This window comes from Takifugu flavidus, chromosome 19 (genome assembly GCF_003711565.1).
Source record: "Takifugu flavidus isolate HTHZ2018 chromosome 19, ASM371156v2, whole genome shotgun sequence".
Lineage (NCBI taxonomy): Eukaryota > Metazoa > Chordata > Actinopteri > Tetraodontiformes > Tetraodontidae > Takifugu > Takifugu flavidus.
Genome location: NC_079538.1, coordinates 12,259,484 through 12,276,285, shown reverse-complemented (window position 1 = coordinate 12,276,285; position 16,802 = coordinate 12,259,484). Strand labels below are relative to the sequence as shown.

At 50.4% G+C, this 16,802-nt stretch overlaps 1 protein-coding gene and 1 long non-coding RNA gene across 7 annotated transcripts in view; both read left to right on the top strand.

Moving 5' to 3' along the window:
• The first annotated feature begins 3,409 nt into the window (after positions 1-3,409).
• cdc42bpab (CDC42 binding protein kinase alpha (DMPK-like) b) overlaps positions 3,410-16,802 on the top strand; it is a 43,877-nt gene continuing 30,484 nt past the window's right edge. For 3 of the 6 annotated variants that reach the window (XM_057017742.1, XM_057017744.1, XM_057017741.1), the window contains exon 1: positions 3,410-4,584. In XM_057017742.1, the coding sequence (XP_056873722.1) occupies positions 4,407-4,584 (178 nt within the window). In that variant the 5' untranslated portion in view covers positions 3,410-4,406. The remainder of the gene's footprint in view (positions 4,585-16,802) is intronic. The other 3 variants (XM_057017743.1, XM_057017745.1, XM_057017746.1) reach the window with 2 other exon arrangements.
• Positions 9,719-13,653, top strand: LOC130516590 (uncharacterized). Its single transcript, XR_008947528.1, has 2 exons — positions 9,719-12,825; positions 12,858-13,653. It is a non-coding gene; the product is annotated as an uncharacterized LOC130516590 (long non-coding RNA).

Genomic DNA, 16,802 nt, shown 5'->3' with positions numbered 1-16,802 from the left:
TGGATTGGGGCAGGCTCTTCACGGGTTGGTGATTATCTGATTCCATTGCGAGGATTTGCCTTGCCTTTTTTTGTCACACAAACATTAGAAGAAGAGCCGCTCTCGCTGGCTGCCCCCAGAGGGGCCCCGGGCCCCCGGCGGTTGTGTATTGGCCCGTGTTTGCTCAGAGATGTCAGACAGACTGAAGGAGCACACAGGAAGAGCAAATGACAGATGACTGCCAGACCCGCAGCTCGCCGCAGCCCGAAGGACGAGACAAATTAATAAGCAAAGGAGAAGCTGGAGCAGATGGTCTTCAGCAGCCTGCGGCCCGAAGGTTGAAGGTGGAGATGCTCGTCCGTTTGTTTTACACATCCACCGTCGAGGGTGGAAAAGCTCCTGAAAACAATCCGAACACTAAATCCGATGAAATCAAACACACATCTGATGTTTCAGGGTTCAGCTCTTTTTGACACACAAAAGGAAAATCTAAGAAATTAGGTGAAGATGCACAATTTTAAAAAATGATCTAGTTTATTGATCTTATACATATATATGTTGTTTTTTTAAAATCTTTTATGAACTTTTGGGACCTGAGATGGATCCCTGTGGAACTCCAGAGCTCAGTTTTCCTTTGACACAATAAAAAAATCTAACCCAAAGTGGAAAATGTTTTTAGAAGCATTTAAATGACAATAAATTTGAGTTTTTGATCTCTATTACAGTTTCTCCTATTCAACAGTCTCAATGACAAGAAGTTACATTTGTTACTTTTCTCATATTGTTTTAAAACTTTTTAAATACACAGATGACATTTTATTTATTTCAGACTTTTTTCTGAGCTCATCTTTGTTTTTTTGTTATCTCTTGGAACTTTATTTATTTGGAATCAAGACCTTTTAATTAAATTTCCATCTTCAGAATGTTGCAGAAAAGACAGAATATTTTAACATTTGTAGTCGTAGTTTATAAATCTTTACCCTTCTTGAAACAGCCAACATCAAACTTCTGCTACTGTTGATATTTTTACTGTCTGTGCATGATACTTTTGTGATTTCACATGTCTGATATTCATCACTTTACTGTTTTAAACTCTTTTGTTGACATGAAGTGAATTTTCAGATGGTTTTCCCAGCAGTGGGAGGGTTTTTCGACCTGCCTTGGAGCTGCAGATCCATCTCTCCCTCACATTACAACCCCTAATTCGGGAAATTAAGAAGGCCTTTGTGTGACATTTCTCAGTCTTTCTTCCTTCCACATGCCAGTCAAAGAGGAGCTGCCCAGTTCAAAGCCCAGAGGTGACATTTCTTTTCAATCAAAGGCCAACGAGCTCCCGCAATCAACAACGCAGGTGTTAATTAACATCCACACATTTGCATTCAAAAGCAGTCCAATTTATAGGTCCATTCCCTTCCATTTGGGAAACAGAATCCCCTGTGGAAGCGCAGGGAGGCTCTGAGGAGGCTCCAGTTCGGCTGCTGCAGAATTCTGCTTCTCCCCGCGTCGGAACATGACCGTCTGCTCCACAAAGTCAATATTGAAAGTGCGTTGGTGGTCAAATTCCTCCTTCTCCACATTGTCACCGACTTCCTGATCCACCGTCCGCGCGCTTTATCTAAACGCCAAATATTTGGGGATCTAGTTTGCACCATAATGGACCGCAGATCCGCCCGCAGACGTCCCATATCCAGTCTGGATCAGTGCACCATTAATCACCGATCAGGTCAGATGAAGGGGGTGGAGAAGCGCCAGACCCGTGCACCCGCAACCCAATTATTGCTCAGCGGCTCCACATCTCAAGTCCAGCCGGACAGTCTGATTGCATTTCACACAGCACCGTCGGCCCGATCACAGCACCGTCTAATCTCGGGGTAGACTTCGGCTAATAGGATCAGACATGATTAGATGGGACTAATAAGAAATATTTCAGACAACTTTACAAAATAAGTGATCGCTGGTGGAGGGTGGCTGCTGCAAACATGACTAAATGTGCAAGTAGAAATTCACGCCAGAATCTAGATTAAATGCAGTTCACGATTGTTGCGTGAGCGGAGCAGGACCCCCCCGAAAAAAAGCGTGAATCGAATCGGCGCAATAAATATCTGCACGAACGATACCTGACCAGCAGAGGGTGCCATAGTTTCACTATAGGAAGGAGACGCGTGTCATCCGACAGAAGAATATTTCCAATTCAGATTTTAACGTAAAAATCACACACGCATCCAATTTTCCACCTGTGTAAAACGAGTTACAACCATTTCTGTTCATTCTTTATTCACTTGGTTGTTTTGCGCAACTGAGAACGTTGATTTTAACGAACAGATGGAAAATACCAGCAAAATAAGAACGAGTTAACGAGTTAAGTTATGCCTGATTTTACGACATCTTCTGCTGACAATCCAAATGTATCAGGAGAAAACACGGCCTTGTCAGTGACTTTCAACTGATGTAACAGCATTTTAAATATATTCTATGTCCTCTTTTATCTAGGTGTTTCATATGCATTCTTTAAGTCAAACTGCATTCATTATTTATCAGATAGCACATACTTTGATGTTACATAGGCAGTGTAGTTTTTAGAGGGAAACAAATGAGTGGCAATTATCAACAGATTGGCATATAAAAGGGGATTAACCAGTAATCAACTGTACTTTGTCATTCAGGTTGATGACCATGTAAATAATGGTAATAGGTGAGAACATACAATATTGTGTGATTAAAAAAATACCGAGAAAACAATGGGCTCCATTTTTTTCAAGGAATCAGTTGTAGATGTATTTTTATTACAGTTTTGAAAGACGATACATTAACCAATTAGACGACAGTTATACATGTTAATATGTGTTTTTTTTCCTCCGTATCACAGCGCAAACGGCCATGCAGCATGTTGTATAAATGTGTTCCAGCCAGCATTAGATGTCATTCCATTATTTTATTTTAAAAATGTGTTCTCCATCTGCAGCAGACTGTCAGAGTCCGCAGTTTCCATTCACAATTTGTGAGCCACCTCCCCACCGCGCACCCGCCGCCACCAGCACCACCACCCATCCTCTCCGCCAACCCGGGCGCCATGATGATGATCTGGGATTTTGCCTGCAGCAGCAGCAGCAGCAGCAGCAATATCAGAGATGCTGCCGAGCTCGAAGACGCTCTGGTAGCGCCAACATGGCCGAACAGGGATGTCGGTCATGTACGCATGCGTGAAAGCGGCGCTGCTTTGTTTAAAAACGCAAAACACGTCTTTTTAAACTAAAAAGTCGTTATTATCGGAAAAGAGTAGATGTTTTCCAACCCATTGCAAACGTTAAAACGACGCCATGGCGCGAATTGTCCATTTTGATGCGACTATCCTACATTTCCCACAATCCCCCGCGGTGTTACCATGGAGCGGTGAACTCGGCCACCTTCCCCCGTCATACGTCTCTGGCAGCGAGCTGCTGCTAGTTTGACTGTGCAAAGACGGCGAGAAGCGAGCGACCGGCGGGGGAGGCAGGCCAGGCGAAGGGAAGGACAGGGGGGAATTTAGGCTGTGTCCCGTATTTGGAATGAGCGAGACCAGACGACAGCGTCCGTCTTTGACGTGAAACCAACTCCTCCGGAGGCTTCAGGGGTGGGAAAGGGAGCCGCGTTTTGGCCGTTTAACTTTAGGGACCGTCGCTGCGAAGTGTGCAGAAACTAAAGAGACGTTTGTTTTCCCGACGAAGAATGGGATTTAAACTGCAGACCTGTGAGCAATAACTTGAGAAAACAAGGGAATATTTTTTTTTCCGTTTATGTAAAGACGTCAGAACCCCCCCTCGCTCTGTGGACGCTGCGCTTTTTAGACGTTTGCTCCCGTTTAAAAAAGGGGGCAACGATGGAATTCGGGAAGGCAGAAAAGTAACCGTAGCTGTTAGCTCGCTGGCTAGCTGAACAGCTAACCTAGCAGGCTGCTAACTAAGCCTGTGTCGTCTTTCCATTCGTGGGTCGAGGCATTGTAGCGTTGCCGATCATTTTTTTGGGGGGGTGGGATCGCAACCGTCATGGAGAGCCCTAAATATCCACCACAGCGACCCGGAGGGATCTTTTGAGAGCCGCATCGACCCGATTTCTACACGTTCTTCCAACAGAAACCCACCAGTCAGTGAAACTGACCGACCCGGATCAGCTCGGGTCTGTAATTGGGACTGGTTCTTCATACATGTCCTGCGGGGATAGGTGTTATAAAATGGGCAAGTCTCCTCCACCTCTTAGACAACGGATCTCCACATGGAGGTCATGAACAGAACACCTTTATCGAGGAACTAGCCCCCCCCAGCTCTGAACTTTTATCATTTTCTAAGGCGCATTCAAGGTGAGAGAACTTTAGAGGCCCCATCCGTGCTAACACAGGCCGAGGAGGCATCCTCCATCACCATTAGCTGGGAAGCCACCAATTGGGAATAATCATGTCGGGAGAGGTGCGTTTGAAGAAGCTGGAGAAGCTGGTTCTGGACGGGCCGGTGGTGTCTAATGGCCAGTGCCTGAGCGTGGAGTCCCTGCTGGATGTCCTGGTTTGCCTCTATGATGAATGCAACAACTCCCCACTCAGGAGGGAGAAAAACATCATGGAGTTCCTGGACTGGGGTAAGCTTTGCTTTTTATTATCTCCTGCTTTGGTGTGTGCCGCCAGCCTCCCTGTCTTTGTGGTAAGATGATAGGCTGATAATGTTGCTGGTGCAGCGGCCCTCCCTTCCCCATCACATTCCTTTTATAGAAGTTGTGGGGCTCTCTTGGCCTCGCTCTCATCTCGCTCAAACCCTCCCTGAAACTAAAAGCAAGGCAGCTATATTCTCGTGTAATTAAAATGCTTTATGTGTTTTGGAAAAGCTCGTTGGACCTGAAGCGGAAGGCCCCGTCTCATTACCAAAAACAGACATGCTGTAAAAATGGTACCAAGTTGAGAGGGAGTGAGGAAGCACAGGAAGGATGTTGGAGTATTTCTTTCATATCAGCTGGGGAAAATCGCTCTTTAAAAACCGCAGGGGGTTGGTTTGGTCTGGCTTCACCCGTTCAGGCCGATTTCCTCGTCACAGCTTCATATCAGCTAATCGATGGATTCCTCTGCAGCCGGAGCTTTAGAGGAGGACTCGCTGGTTTCCAGTCACCGGACCAGCTTTGCAGTGTTGTTACATGTTCACCCCCCCACTAAGGTTGAAACAACAACAGGAGCCGCGGGGACCACACACACATTTGTGCAGCGACATCACAGGTTTAGTTGGTGCGTGAAGCAGGAATGTGAGCAACTCACTTTCCGGTGGTGCAGAGGCCCGGCACACCTTCCCCACGGCCTTCCAAGCCCCGACGACAGAGCGGGGGAAATTTACCGAGACGATTTAATAATGCCATGACCAAACTGAGTCTGGGCCACTTTGAGCTGGCACGGCGTTGCACCGGCAGCCGTTAAAGAGTAGCCGGCAGGCTTCTTGAAGAGTGGCGGCGTGAGACGCAGACAGCGTGGCGGTTACGCCAGCCGACAGCGGCTTGTTCTGGCCGGAGCGCCGCTGGTTAACCAAAGCAGCCACCATCTGGTCAAGCTCTTCTCTGCTAAAAGTGGAAGTTTGGATTTGGTAAACTTTTTCTGCACATGGAGGGAGAAAGAAGCGCTCTGCCGCTGCTCTGGAAGCCATCTGGTTTCATTCTTCACACATGGATTGTTTCCCTCAGCGCATCCAAGTTGTAATTCTCCAGCCAATCGGCCACAGCCGGGCTGCCGGGTCCTGGCCGGGGAGGATTCTGGGAGATGCCCTCTGTTTGGGCTCCAAGGGATGAGCTCACTGCGCCGTTCGCTTGTGTGGACACAAGAAAACGTGTTGCCGAGTTTACCCAGACGCCACGCGGGACACGCACATGTGTCCCAGCTGTGGCTGAGGTACCGAGTTACCGGTTCCGGTTCCTCCAGTTTCTGCTGCTGGTTTAATTGGACGCAAGGAACCAGAACGTCGGCAGAAGAGCGTCAGAGGAGTCTTCCTCTGCTCCTGTCCAGAACAGCGCGGTACCTCTCTGGTGACCCGGTCTGGGTTCATTTCAAGTTCTGAACGCTGCAGTTTCTGAAACACGGTGAACTCCGACACTCTGTCAGTGCAGATGGAACCAATCATGTCCAAACACATGAACTCTGGATGCTTCGCTTGCCTTGTTTACACATCCATATTCTTCACTGTAACAACATGAAAGATGGCTGTCAGGCGTGTCAGGGCTCTGGGTGGAGGGTGGAGGGTACACGGCGAGCTGAAACACGGCCCCAGAATTCTTTCTCGCTGCCGACGTGCCGCGGTGAGGTCTGAAAAAGAGACGTTTCCTCAATCGGTGGGAGTTTGTAGACGCTGTCCTCTGGTAATAGCCTCTGTGAGCGTGTTTGGGTTTCAAATGAATGCAAAAACAACAAGCGTTCAACTCTAGTGATCGGTGAAGACGGAGGGTTATAGGTGAATCTAAGAAACTCCGTCGCCCCCTGGAGAGAGGCTGCAGATCGTCGCTAAGCCCCGCCCCTTCCATTGTTTCAGCACTGAAAACAAACGGTTGCACGGTGGGGTCAAGGGTCATGGCTGACAGTTGAAGTCTGCCCGCGGCGCGGTGGTTAAACTCATGTTGGTGTGAGCTGTCGGTGCGGCGTCACTTCGGGGTCGCCGCCGCCGCCCAGAGCCTGACTGCAAATGACTTTTGGAATGCAAACGTGGGGGTGAACGCCACATGTGGTGCACAGCCAAAGGTCACCGAACACCCTGACGCCGCAAAACACACCTGGGCAGCAGCTGAAACGCTGAAGACGACAGTTTAATGCGAGCGGCGCCGGCACCGCTGCGGCGGGGAAGTTTGGAAAACATGCTGCAAAATGCAGCGCGAGGTGCTGCGGCGGCGGCGTGCTGCAGACGAGACGCCAACGTAGCGGGGATAAAGGGCCTGTTTTCAGCCTTACACACTCGTGAGACAACAGACAACTTCTCTCAGGCAGAGTCGGGCTGTAATCGAGGTCCGTTCTTGTCTGGTTCTGTAAACGTTCCCGACCGCAGGGTCGAAGGATCGGCACATCTGTTCTGGATACCATCTCTTTTGTAGTTTGAGGACAAATGCTAGCTAAACGTTAGCGAAGGGAATGATGTAATGCTGTTAGCAGCAGTCTCTTGGTCACGGCGGGCCCAGACAGAAGGCGCGCCAACCAAACTGCCGGGTCCGTGCACGTGAGCCTCAGCATCGCCCCCTTCCCTGAGAATCAATGAATAATTGTGAGGTTTTTCTTGTTCAGTGACCTTGTTTTAGCTGAAATGGAGACCCCTACATGACCTGGAGCCATAAGGGAAAAGGACACGGGGAAAGTACACTGAATCCTGACTCCTCATGTAAATCAAAGCTGTGCGTGTGTGTGTGTGTGCCTGTGTGTGTGTCTGTGTCTGTGTGTGTGTGAGAGACCATGCACCCGACCATGCACCCTCTTAGGTCCGATCCACAGCGTTGTTCGAAGGAAAAGGCTTTCAACATTTCTGTTGACACCATTGATCTCTCACAGACTTCCTGCTTTCCTGCTTCTGTCCTATTCTGTCCCTCCATGGCCACCATATAGGTGGGGGTGGGGGGCTGCAGCCTGACCTGTTCCAGTCCACATTTAGTCCTGGCTCTCAGCAGCCAGCTGTTCATCTGCAGCTGATGCCTGCTCCACCCAACCGGGCCTTTTATTGGCGGCGCGTCCCCCCCACCCAGGGTGGAATGCCCCCTTTCCCCCTCATTAATCCGAGGTGATGTCCAAGATATCGTTGTGTTGCATGGTATTGAGCTGTGACATCACATCCTGCCTGGAGCCTCAGGATATCCTTGTTACTCCTTAGGTTGCTGTTTCCTGACTGTTCCTCTCTGCTGGCTGCAGGAAGGACCCATAAAGCTCCCGTGAGCTCAGTCAGACCCGTCGGGGGTGCATGATGTCATACATGGAAGTGAGACAGCTGGATCACATTGTGTCTTTGTGTTGTCTGGGGCTCGGTGGTGTCCAATATTCTGGTGTTGGGAAGGCGTGAGGTCACAGACATGTTTACTTCCTCCCCGGTGGACTTGTGACCAACCTGTTTGCTCACTCAACACTCACGATGAGTCCTTTTCCTGTCCTGCATAAACAAGCGGAACATCTTCCTTTTCCTTTGTCTCGAGGGGGGTTGCAAACACCTGATGTAGCTGGAGAACATCTGCACCTTCTCCTCTGCAGGTACCTTCAAATTCCTATTTCCTGGAGAGTCCAGCCACAAGGAAGCGCCGGTTGGTGGTCATTTAAAAAAAAAAATCTGGGCTGCAGTTTGATTCACATGCCTGGTTAAACATATATTTGGATTATAGCGGCGGGTCAGGCCGTGTTGTTTTACATATTCAGTCATCAACAATGAAGCACTGGTCTCACCGGGCCTGAACCTGGACTGGAAATGTCCCGAGTGCCCTCTGAAGTCTCCTGCATTTCCAAAGCATCACTTCTTAATTCATGACTTGGTTATATTTAGAGCATCTGTGAAATTTAAAGAACAGTAATCAACAGCCTCCCAGAATATTCCCGACTCTCCGGGTGCGTTCCTGCAGACGTGCGGCTTCTGTTAATTGCAGTGTGTCGGAAGAACATGTGAGGAGACGCGGTGCTGTCCCCCCAGAGGACGCTCTCTGATGCAGGTCATTAGTGAGCTCCATCATTCAGCACCCTCTGGACCTGTCTGTCCTAATCACACCGCTTCCCCCTCAGTCCTGCTCATCCCCCACCGCTGTCCCCCACCTCTGTCCCCCACCTCTGTCCCCCACCTCTGTCCCCCACCTCTGTCCCTCACCTCTGTCCCCCACCGCTGTCCCCCACCTCTGTCCCCCACCGCTGTCCCCCACCTCTGTCCCCCACCTCTGTCCCACACCTCTGTCCCTCACCACTGTCCCCCACCGCTGTCCCTCACCGCTGTCCCTCACCTCTGTCCCCCACCGCTGTCTCCCACCTCTGTCCCCCACCGCTGTCCCCCACCGCTGTCCCCCACCGCTGTCTCCCACCTCTGTCCCCCACCGCTGTCCCTCACCGCTGTCCCCCACCGCTGTCCCTCACCGCTGTCCCCCACCTCTGTCCCCCACCGCTGTCCCCCACCGCTGTCCCCCACCTCTGTCCCTCACCTCTGTCCCCCACCTCTGTCCCTCACCGTTGTCCCCCACCGCTGTCCCCCACCTCTGTCCCCCACCGTTGTCCCCCACCGCTGTCCCCCACCTCTGTCCCCCACCTCTGTCCCTCACCGTTGTCCCCCACCGCTGTCCCCCACCTCTGTCCCCCACCTCTGTCCCCCACCTCTGTCCCCCACCGCTGTCCCCCACCGCTGTCCCCCACCTCTGTCCCTCACCGCTGTCCCCCACCTCTGTCCCCCACCGTTGTCCCCCACCGCTGTCCCCCACCTCTGTCCCCCACCTCTGTCCCCCACCGCTGTCTCCCACCTCTGTCCCCCACCGCTGTCCCTCACCGCTGTCCCCCACCGCTGTCCCTCACCGCTGTCCCCCACCTCTGTCCCCCACCGCTGTCCCCCACCGCTGTCCCCCACCTCTGTCCCTCACCTCTGTCCCCCACCTCTGTCCCTCACCGTTGTCCCCCACCGCTGTCCCCCACCTCTGTCCCCCACCGCTGTCCCCCACCGCTGTCCCCCACCTCTGTCCCCCACCTCTGTCCCCCACCGCTGTCCCCCACCGCTGTCCCCCACCTCTGTCCCCCACCTCTGTCCCCCACCGCTGTCCCCCACCGCTGTCCCCCACCTCTGTCCCCCACCTCTGGGGCTCCACAGCTGCAGCTCTTATTTAGGTCTGGGTATCAGCGAAGGAATGTGCATGATTGCAGGGAAGTTCCAAAATGGCTTCCTACATTTTTGAGTTTATAAGGCCGGAAAACTGCAGGTGTGTTGGTGTTCTGCTCATCAGAAAGTGGCGGTTAGCATGTCCTCATCTGCCAGGCAGGTCCCGGTCACTAGCAGATCGTTGTTTTTGTCTGTTCTGAGCTGTGCACTGGAACAACGATGCCAAAATCATACAGCATCTGTAATTACAGCAACAGCGTAGCTAAATATGCTCTGATGAAAGGATGAGGTTAGTTATGGTGGCCCATAGTGGGACATTATCTCGCACTCATCCCTCTAAGCAACTGAGTCATGCTGGCAGGTCCAAACCCTTCGGTTCCCATGGCAGCCGGTGACCTACTGGCTCACAGCCTTTGGTGCTGTGGTGACTTCAGTCAGAGGGCTCGTGTCACCGTTCGTCCATCCCAGTCATCTCAGACTGGCCCGTTCAGTCTCCCTGCTCTTCATCCACCCAGCAGATCCGGCAGCACTCGTACACAGAACCAACGCCCGCCCAGTTGGTCATGAAGGTGTTTTCAGTTCCAGTGGCGTTCTGTGATACGTCTGATTCATTCAACCTGAGGTGAAATGTTTACTTTACTCTGATTGATTCATCCGGATAGTTCAGCCTCGCCCCGTCCACAAACCTGAACATTTCACCGTTTGGTATAAAGGAGCAGCTTTTCCTTATCACGCCAATCGTGCAGTGAATGAGTTTAGGTCTGGATTTAGCCAAATGCCAGTTTAAAACAATGTAATCTCAGGCTAGCACTAGCTCGAGTAAATCAATCCGTATCCTGCTCTGTGCCCTTTGTTGTCTGCAGCTGCAGCATTAAACCTGTTCTGAAACCCTCTGGAGCCTTTATTCAACTTCACATACACCACAGAAGAAGACTCAAGAGTGCGTTCTTCTCTCTTTCCCTCCTCCCGTTTGAATTGAGCTTCATTTTCTTCTGTATTAATATTAAGATGTGTTAGCGATGCTAAATCAGCCCCCACCGTTGCTTTAGCTGCACTGTTGAACCAGCTAGTGGACGTTAAATGGTTCCAGTCGTCCTTCCACCCCCCCTCACTGATTGCCAGCTCACAGCTGATTTCTGCTCTATACGTTCCTGTGCTGTGGAACAGAGGGGCTCAGCTGTGTGTGTGGGGGGGTGGGGGGTGACTCAGCCCCTCTTAGCCAGGCTGCCTGTGGAATTTGGAGCAGAGGTGCTACGTTGAAGAGAACAGCAGTTGTTTAGATTGGGCCAGGTCAGCCTCTTTGTCCGTTCCCCTTCCTCCTGTCCTCCCCCAGCTCCTCTACCCCATTTCCCAGTTTTGCCTAGTGACAGGGAACGCTGGGCGTGTCCGGAAGCATGCCGGTATGCCGTAAACAGGATGGGTCACATGGCGCGTGTGCATTTGGACATGTGCGTCCAGACTCTCTGGCTGGCGTGTCAGAGCAGCAGCACCGCTCCGGCACCATCCTGACGGCACAGAGCTGAGCTGCATCACTAATAAACCTCTGCAGCACAGGCGTTGTTTGATCATCTGTCTGGTTGTGTCATCGGGAAGCTTTTTTTTCCCCTGGAGGAGATGAGGACAGATAGCTGCCCCCTGAATGTGTCTAAATAAGGACTGCGGCCGCTTTAACGATGCTGCAGCGCGGTGATGCAGCAAAAGTGTGTGCATGCATTTGAAACCCTAATTTTTCAGGTTTTCTCTCCACCGTCGCTCTGAAGCATCAGTGTGTGATCAGATTTGAGTTTTCAGATGTTTGGTCGAAGAACACGTTGCGTCTCGCCCTCGCCGCTGCAGCCTGGTGGCTGACAGTGATGCAGCGTTGACCTTGGCTCTTGGAGTGGTGGCAGGTTTGAGGGTGACCTCTTCTATTTTAAGACCCCGCCGTATAATCCTCGCTCTGGCTGTTCCCACCTCACCATCTCTACAGCAGACAAGCGCCTCTCCGATAATGTCCGTCAGTCTGGCGGCTGTTTATGTGCATTCGTATTTATAGAGAATTTCTGAGGTTTTCCTCTTAAACTGGCTCCTACGGAGAGCTGGCCTGCACCGTTTCCTCCCTGTGTTGAAGGTCACGTTACAGACACAACAGTTTAACACATGGCTGCTGAGCACATTTCAACAACCCCAAATCCAATTTTCCCCCTTCAGGCACTTGAAATAAGACTAATCATTGCCACAGTTCCCACTTCCTGTGTATTGATTGCTCGTGTATTAGTCACAAGGGGGATGGTTAGCATAGCTTAATTTCCTGTGGAAACATACTTGTAGCGATACCATTTCAACTGCAGACTATCTTAAGAGCGTTTGTGACTTATTATCCACTAAAAATAAAGAACACATTGTCCCATTAACCCATGTTAAATTGGGGACTGTATTCATGAGGCCGGTTCTGATGAGATCAATCTGAGGTTACAGGAAACAAAAGGAGGATTGTTTAATGGACCATTCTGAAGGTGGCAGCTAGCTGATGCTAATTAACAGCATGCACATCCTTTTCCAACTGAAGGCGTATCATGGTGACCATTTGCAGGTCTCTGTTTCCAGCTCTGTGTAAACGAACTGGTCATTGTAGTGATTGTGTAGAAAGCGATTGCAACTCATCACAACCACATTCAAGCTACGAGCTAGCCTCAACAGGAAGCAAATGCCAGCTGGAGCCAAGTGGAAAAAGATTTTCATAGGAGTCTGCGATGTTGCGTTAGCTGCTGTTTGCTAGTTCGGGCAGGTCCGGCACACTGCTGTGTCAGCGGTGGTTTATCAGCATGTCGAAAGAGTCGTCCTGTGATCACCTACATGTTGCACATCCTCGTCAAAACAAGGCTCGATGTCTCGCTCCGGCCTCCCGGCCTGGCTCAATCAGCTTATCAGTGAGGTCATTAGTCCCACGGCTCTTATCTAGGTGTGTGCCTGCTGCTCACCAGTTCGCACCGCTGGCTGTGCTGCAGTCCCCACCTGATCTTGGCCCCCCCACCCCATACCTCTGTATTGGGGGGGCTCGTCACACGTTGCATATTGTCTGGCTGCCTCTGTTAGCAGTTAGCACCTTTCTTCTGCACTTTATTAAGCATGAAGACAAAGGTGATTGTTCTGCCTGGCTGAAGCAGACGGAGGGTGTGTTGTGTGTGTGTGTGTGCCTATATAGTGTGATTATTCTCTTATTTTTGGGCATCAAATGGTAATTTAGTGTTGCTTTAACCTGCCAGGATTACAGGATCTTTAGCTCTCAGGCTGCCGACCATGTGATGTATTTTTGCATGGCAAGTATCAACCCTGCATGTGCAAATATACGCAAACAAGAAGAGCCGTAGTTTAAGCATTCATTAAAATCACCTCAGGGGAAACAGTTGCAGCTAATGCAGACGGTTTTCTGGATTAGCAGAAGATAAATCGAGTGCACCACTGTAAAGCATCAAAAACCACCAAGCGCCTTTGCTAAGATGATTGAAACTGTAAAGCTGGGTCCCTGGGTCCCTGGGTCCCTGGGTCCCTGGGTCCCTGGGTCCCTCCTCTGGGCCCCGCGCTGAGCTCACCTGGTGGGGCAGGTTCCCAGAGAATAGCAGCTATCTAGGGTTACCTCCACCATGACACACATGGCCACAGGGAACCTGCAGCCGAGCCCAGCTCTGGTTAAATAAAATAGACCTGGGTCATCTGTAAAGTACTCTGGTTGGTTTCCCCAGTGACACAGGGGGGGATATTCACCCCTGTGAATATTATACATCTCTGTGAGGACACGCCGTGCTTTTGCCTTCCTGGGCCTCCGATGCACCTCCGCAGCTCCCATTTTTCTTTCCCCTTGGATTAAATAAAGGTTTGTCTTCTATTTCCAAAAGTGTCCCACTGTTTTCTTCCACCTCATCATCACGGTAAAATAAATGTTTGCTCGATTCTTCGGTTCATTGAGGTGGATCCTTTTATAGTTATGGGTGGTCTCGGTCAGAATCAAACCCTTAAATGGTGCAGTGTCAGTGTTTGGGCTGTTACTAGTCAGACTCCCTTACACACACACACACACACACACACACACACACACACACACACACACACACACACACACACACACTCTGTAAGTACAGATGTGCGTTACTGTTGCTAATCTGATCAGTCCTGCTGGAAATGGATGTGTGGCCCAGCGTGGCTGCATTCTTCTGTGCCAGCTCAGACTCTTACACAGCTGGCCTTAAAAAACCGCTCACGCCACGGTCTGAGCTCTCACAGCCGCCCCGTTGTGTTTTCCCCGGGAGTCCGGGCGGGTGAAGGCACGCAGAGGCTGCCATAAAGTCATTTATTGGTGGGATTGCTGTGAGTGTTTGTCCTGGCTGTAAAGGCAGACGATTCTTCCAGCTGTCAGCGCCTGTCTCTCTCTCCTGAGCCTCAGAACCTCCAACACGGAGCAGAAGTTTTCTCCAGTTAACGGTTTCAAACAACGTCTCGTTGGATCACTCTGATCTTTGGATGCGTTTGCAGAAGCATCACCCAATTATCAGCCTAATGATGAACTAGTTAGCCAACAATACCGAGCTAATTGTTTTTCTTGAGCCCGGAAAGCTAAACTGGGATCTTGTGTCTTCAGACCACCACAGTAATGGAGGAAACAGGCAGTTTGGACTGGACAGACTGGTCATTCTGTCTGGAGAGGAAACAAATGAGAAAAGTACATTTATCTGCTACAAATATCTCATTTTCTTGGCAGGTTGTTGCTCTTTAAATGGCGACTGCGTCTCGATGGCTACTTTTTCCAGCAGTCGATGTGATGAATCTGGGCTAATCTGGATTATGTGCGTTGACACGCCGCTGTCTTTATTTCAAATATGGAGGAGGAACAATGGAGCACCTGGAGCTGGTGGCAGCAGCCAGGAGGCCCATCAGAGCCTGCGGCGTGGCCCCCTTCCATGCTCTCCTTATCTGCAGATGCTATCAGGAGCTCGTGTTGACAGACCCGTAGACGTCGCCCTGTTTGTGGTGTAAGTTGAATGGGTTGAGGTGCAAGCTCGCAGAAATCTTTGAAGTTGTGAGAACACTTCCTGTTCAGACATCAGAGAGCGATGTCTCCCCTCCGCTGCCAGCTTTTCCCGCGTTGCCGGCGAGGGTGTTGCTCGCCGTGGCGGTCTGCGCACCGTAATGTGCACGCTCGGAGCACAGCTATTGTTTTGCCAGGTCCCACCTCTCTCCTTTTTTTTCGTGTTTGCGGTTTGTTAATATTCTGGGAACATCCTGTTTGTGCGTTTAATGCTGGCGGGCAGGAGCCGTTCATTTAACGGCCTCTGACCATCATCGCCCTCCTGATTACTGAGGCTGATGGAGAGACGGAGGGGGAAGAGGAGGAGGGCAGAGGGAGGTGATGGTGGATGGAAAGAGAAGTGGAGGGAGTCGACAGAAAGGAACACCGCACTGGGGAAAAGTTGATGTTGGCTGTGGGATGGAGGGGGTGGCGACGTCAACGGCACTGGGAACTCTGGTGTCACTGGTGTGCAGCCTGGCATTAAATCCAATTAAATGCTCCATGGCCTGTTTACATGTGATGCAGCTGATTTTCTGTTGAGTTATTTAATGGCATTGCTTCACCTCTGTGCTCCGTAAAGTGCTTCCAGGGCTGCGTCTGGGAGTCCTGGGATCACCTGGGGCCAGAAGCGTCGTGTGAGGAAGCAGGAGGCACGTGTTGGCTGTGACATGAAGGGTTTGGGTTCTATTTCCATCTGCACTTTATTGAATTGGCTGGTTGTTTCTAAGCTACTTGTCGTTGCAGTGCTGTCAGGGTTGCTGGTCACTTTCCCCATTTTGAGGTCTTGATTCATGTTTTGATTTATTCCACGTGCTTTAAACAGAAGTGATGCTGTTTGTTTTAAAGTGAGCCTGGAATAGTTTAGAAACTTTCTTTTTATAGATCTTGGAGCTGAACGTTTAAATCAGGACCTGACAGGTAAAAGTCTCAAAGTTTGAGTGGGACATCAGTGTCATCAGGGCTCTAGGCTTCTTCCCAAACGCTTCATTAGCTCCTAAATGAAAGAAGCAGTCGTATTTATGTTGTCTCACACTGGGGACCAGTAAACGATGGGTGATTAAATGAAGCTGGGCTTTCAGATTACTTTCCCTGTCACTGCTAGTCCATCGCTCAACCAGATTTGGGCGTAATAAGATCAATGTGATTATTACTACTCGCTATATTGGCCCCTGGAGATACCTGAACGACCTCCCTGGCCTCCTACTTCCTCTGTCCGTCGTTTCAACCTCAAAGCCCTCTCGCATTTCATAGGCTTTTGGTATTAACTTGTAAATTAGTATTCCAGCTCACAGGTGTCTATTTTTAGGGGCAAATTTGAGTTAAATACTCACATCTGGGAACTCTGGTGGTGTATGCGCGTATCGTTGAGTCACGTGACCAGGAGGATGTATGGTTCCATGAACTCTGTGAGGAAAGCGAGGTCGTGCGTCCTCAGGTTGCTTCCTCGGCTAGCCTCCGTCCCTCCGACGTGCAGCATTTTTGTGACGTTCCCTCACTGCGGTTGTTAATCCGGTGATGGTTCCCAGATGTCCCAGCATCCAACTGCGGGACTGGGGATGATTTTGGCTCATGGTGCCGGCTGATGACGATGGAACTGCTGGCCTGAGCGGGGGGGGGGGGTTCTGAATGGGTCTGTGTGTTTCATCCGTTAGATTTTCCACCTCTTGATGATTCTATTGCGCCTCATGACCGGCGACAACGGCGCGGTTTGATATTTTTATCCTCCTTGTTTTAGTTCCAGATGACTTCCAATCCTTCCAAGTCTGTCACAGTATAAATCCCAATATTTAAGATTTCCCAGAGAGATGAAAGACGTCAGCGACCAAAGTGTGAAAAGATCAGCCGAAGATGTTAGAAATGCCTTCAAAAATGAAGCGGAAAAGTGGCTGCGTGCAGCAAGCATACAGATGTTTCCCATTTTTATAATACCTCAGATTTGTAGTAGCTCATGGAAAATGTGGCCGGCTGGATTTGGAAAG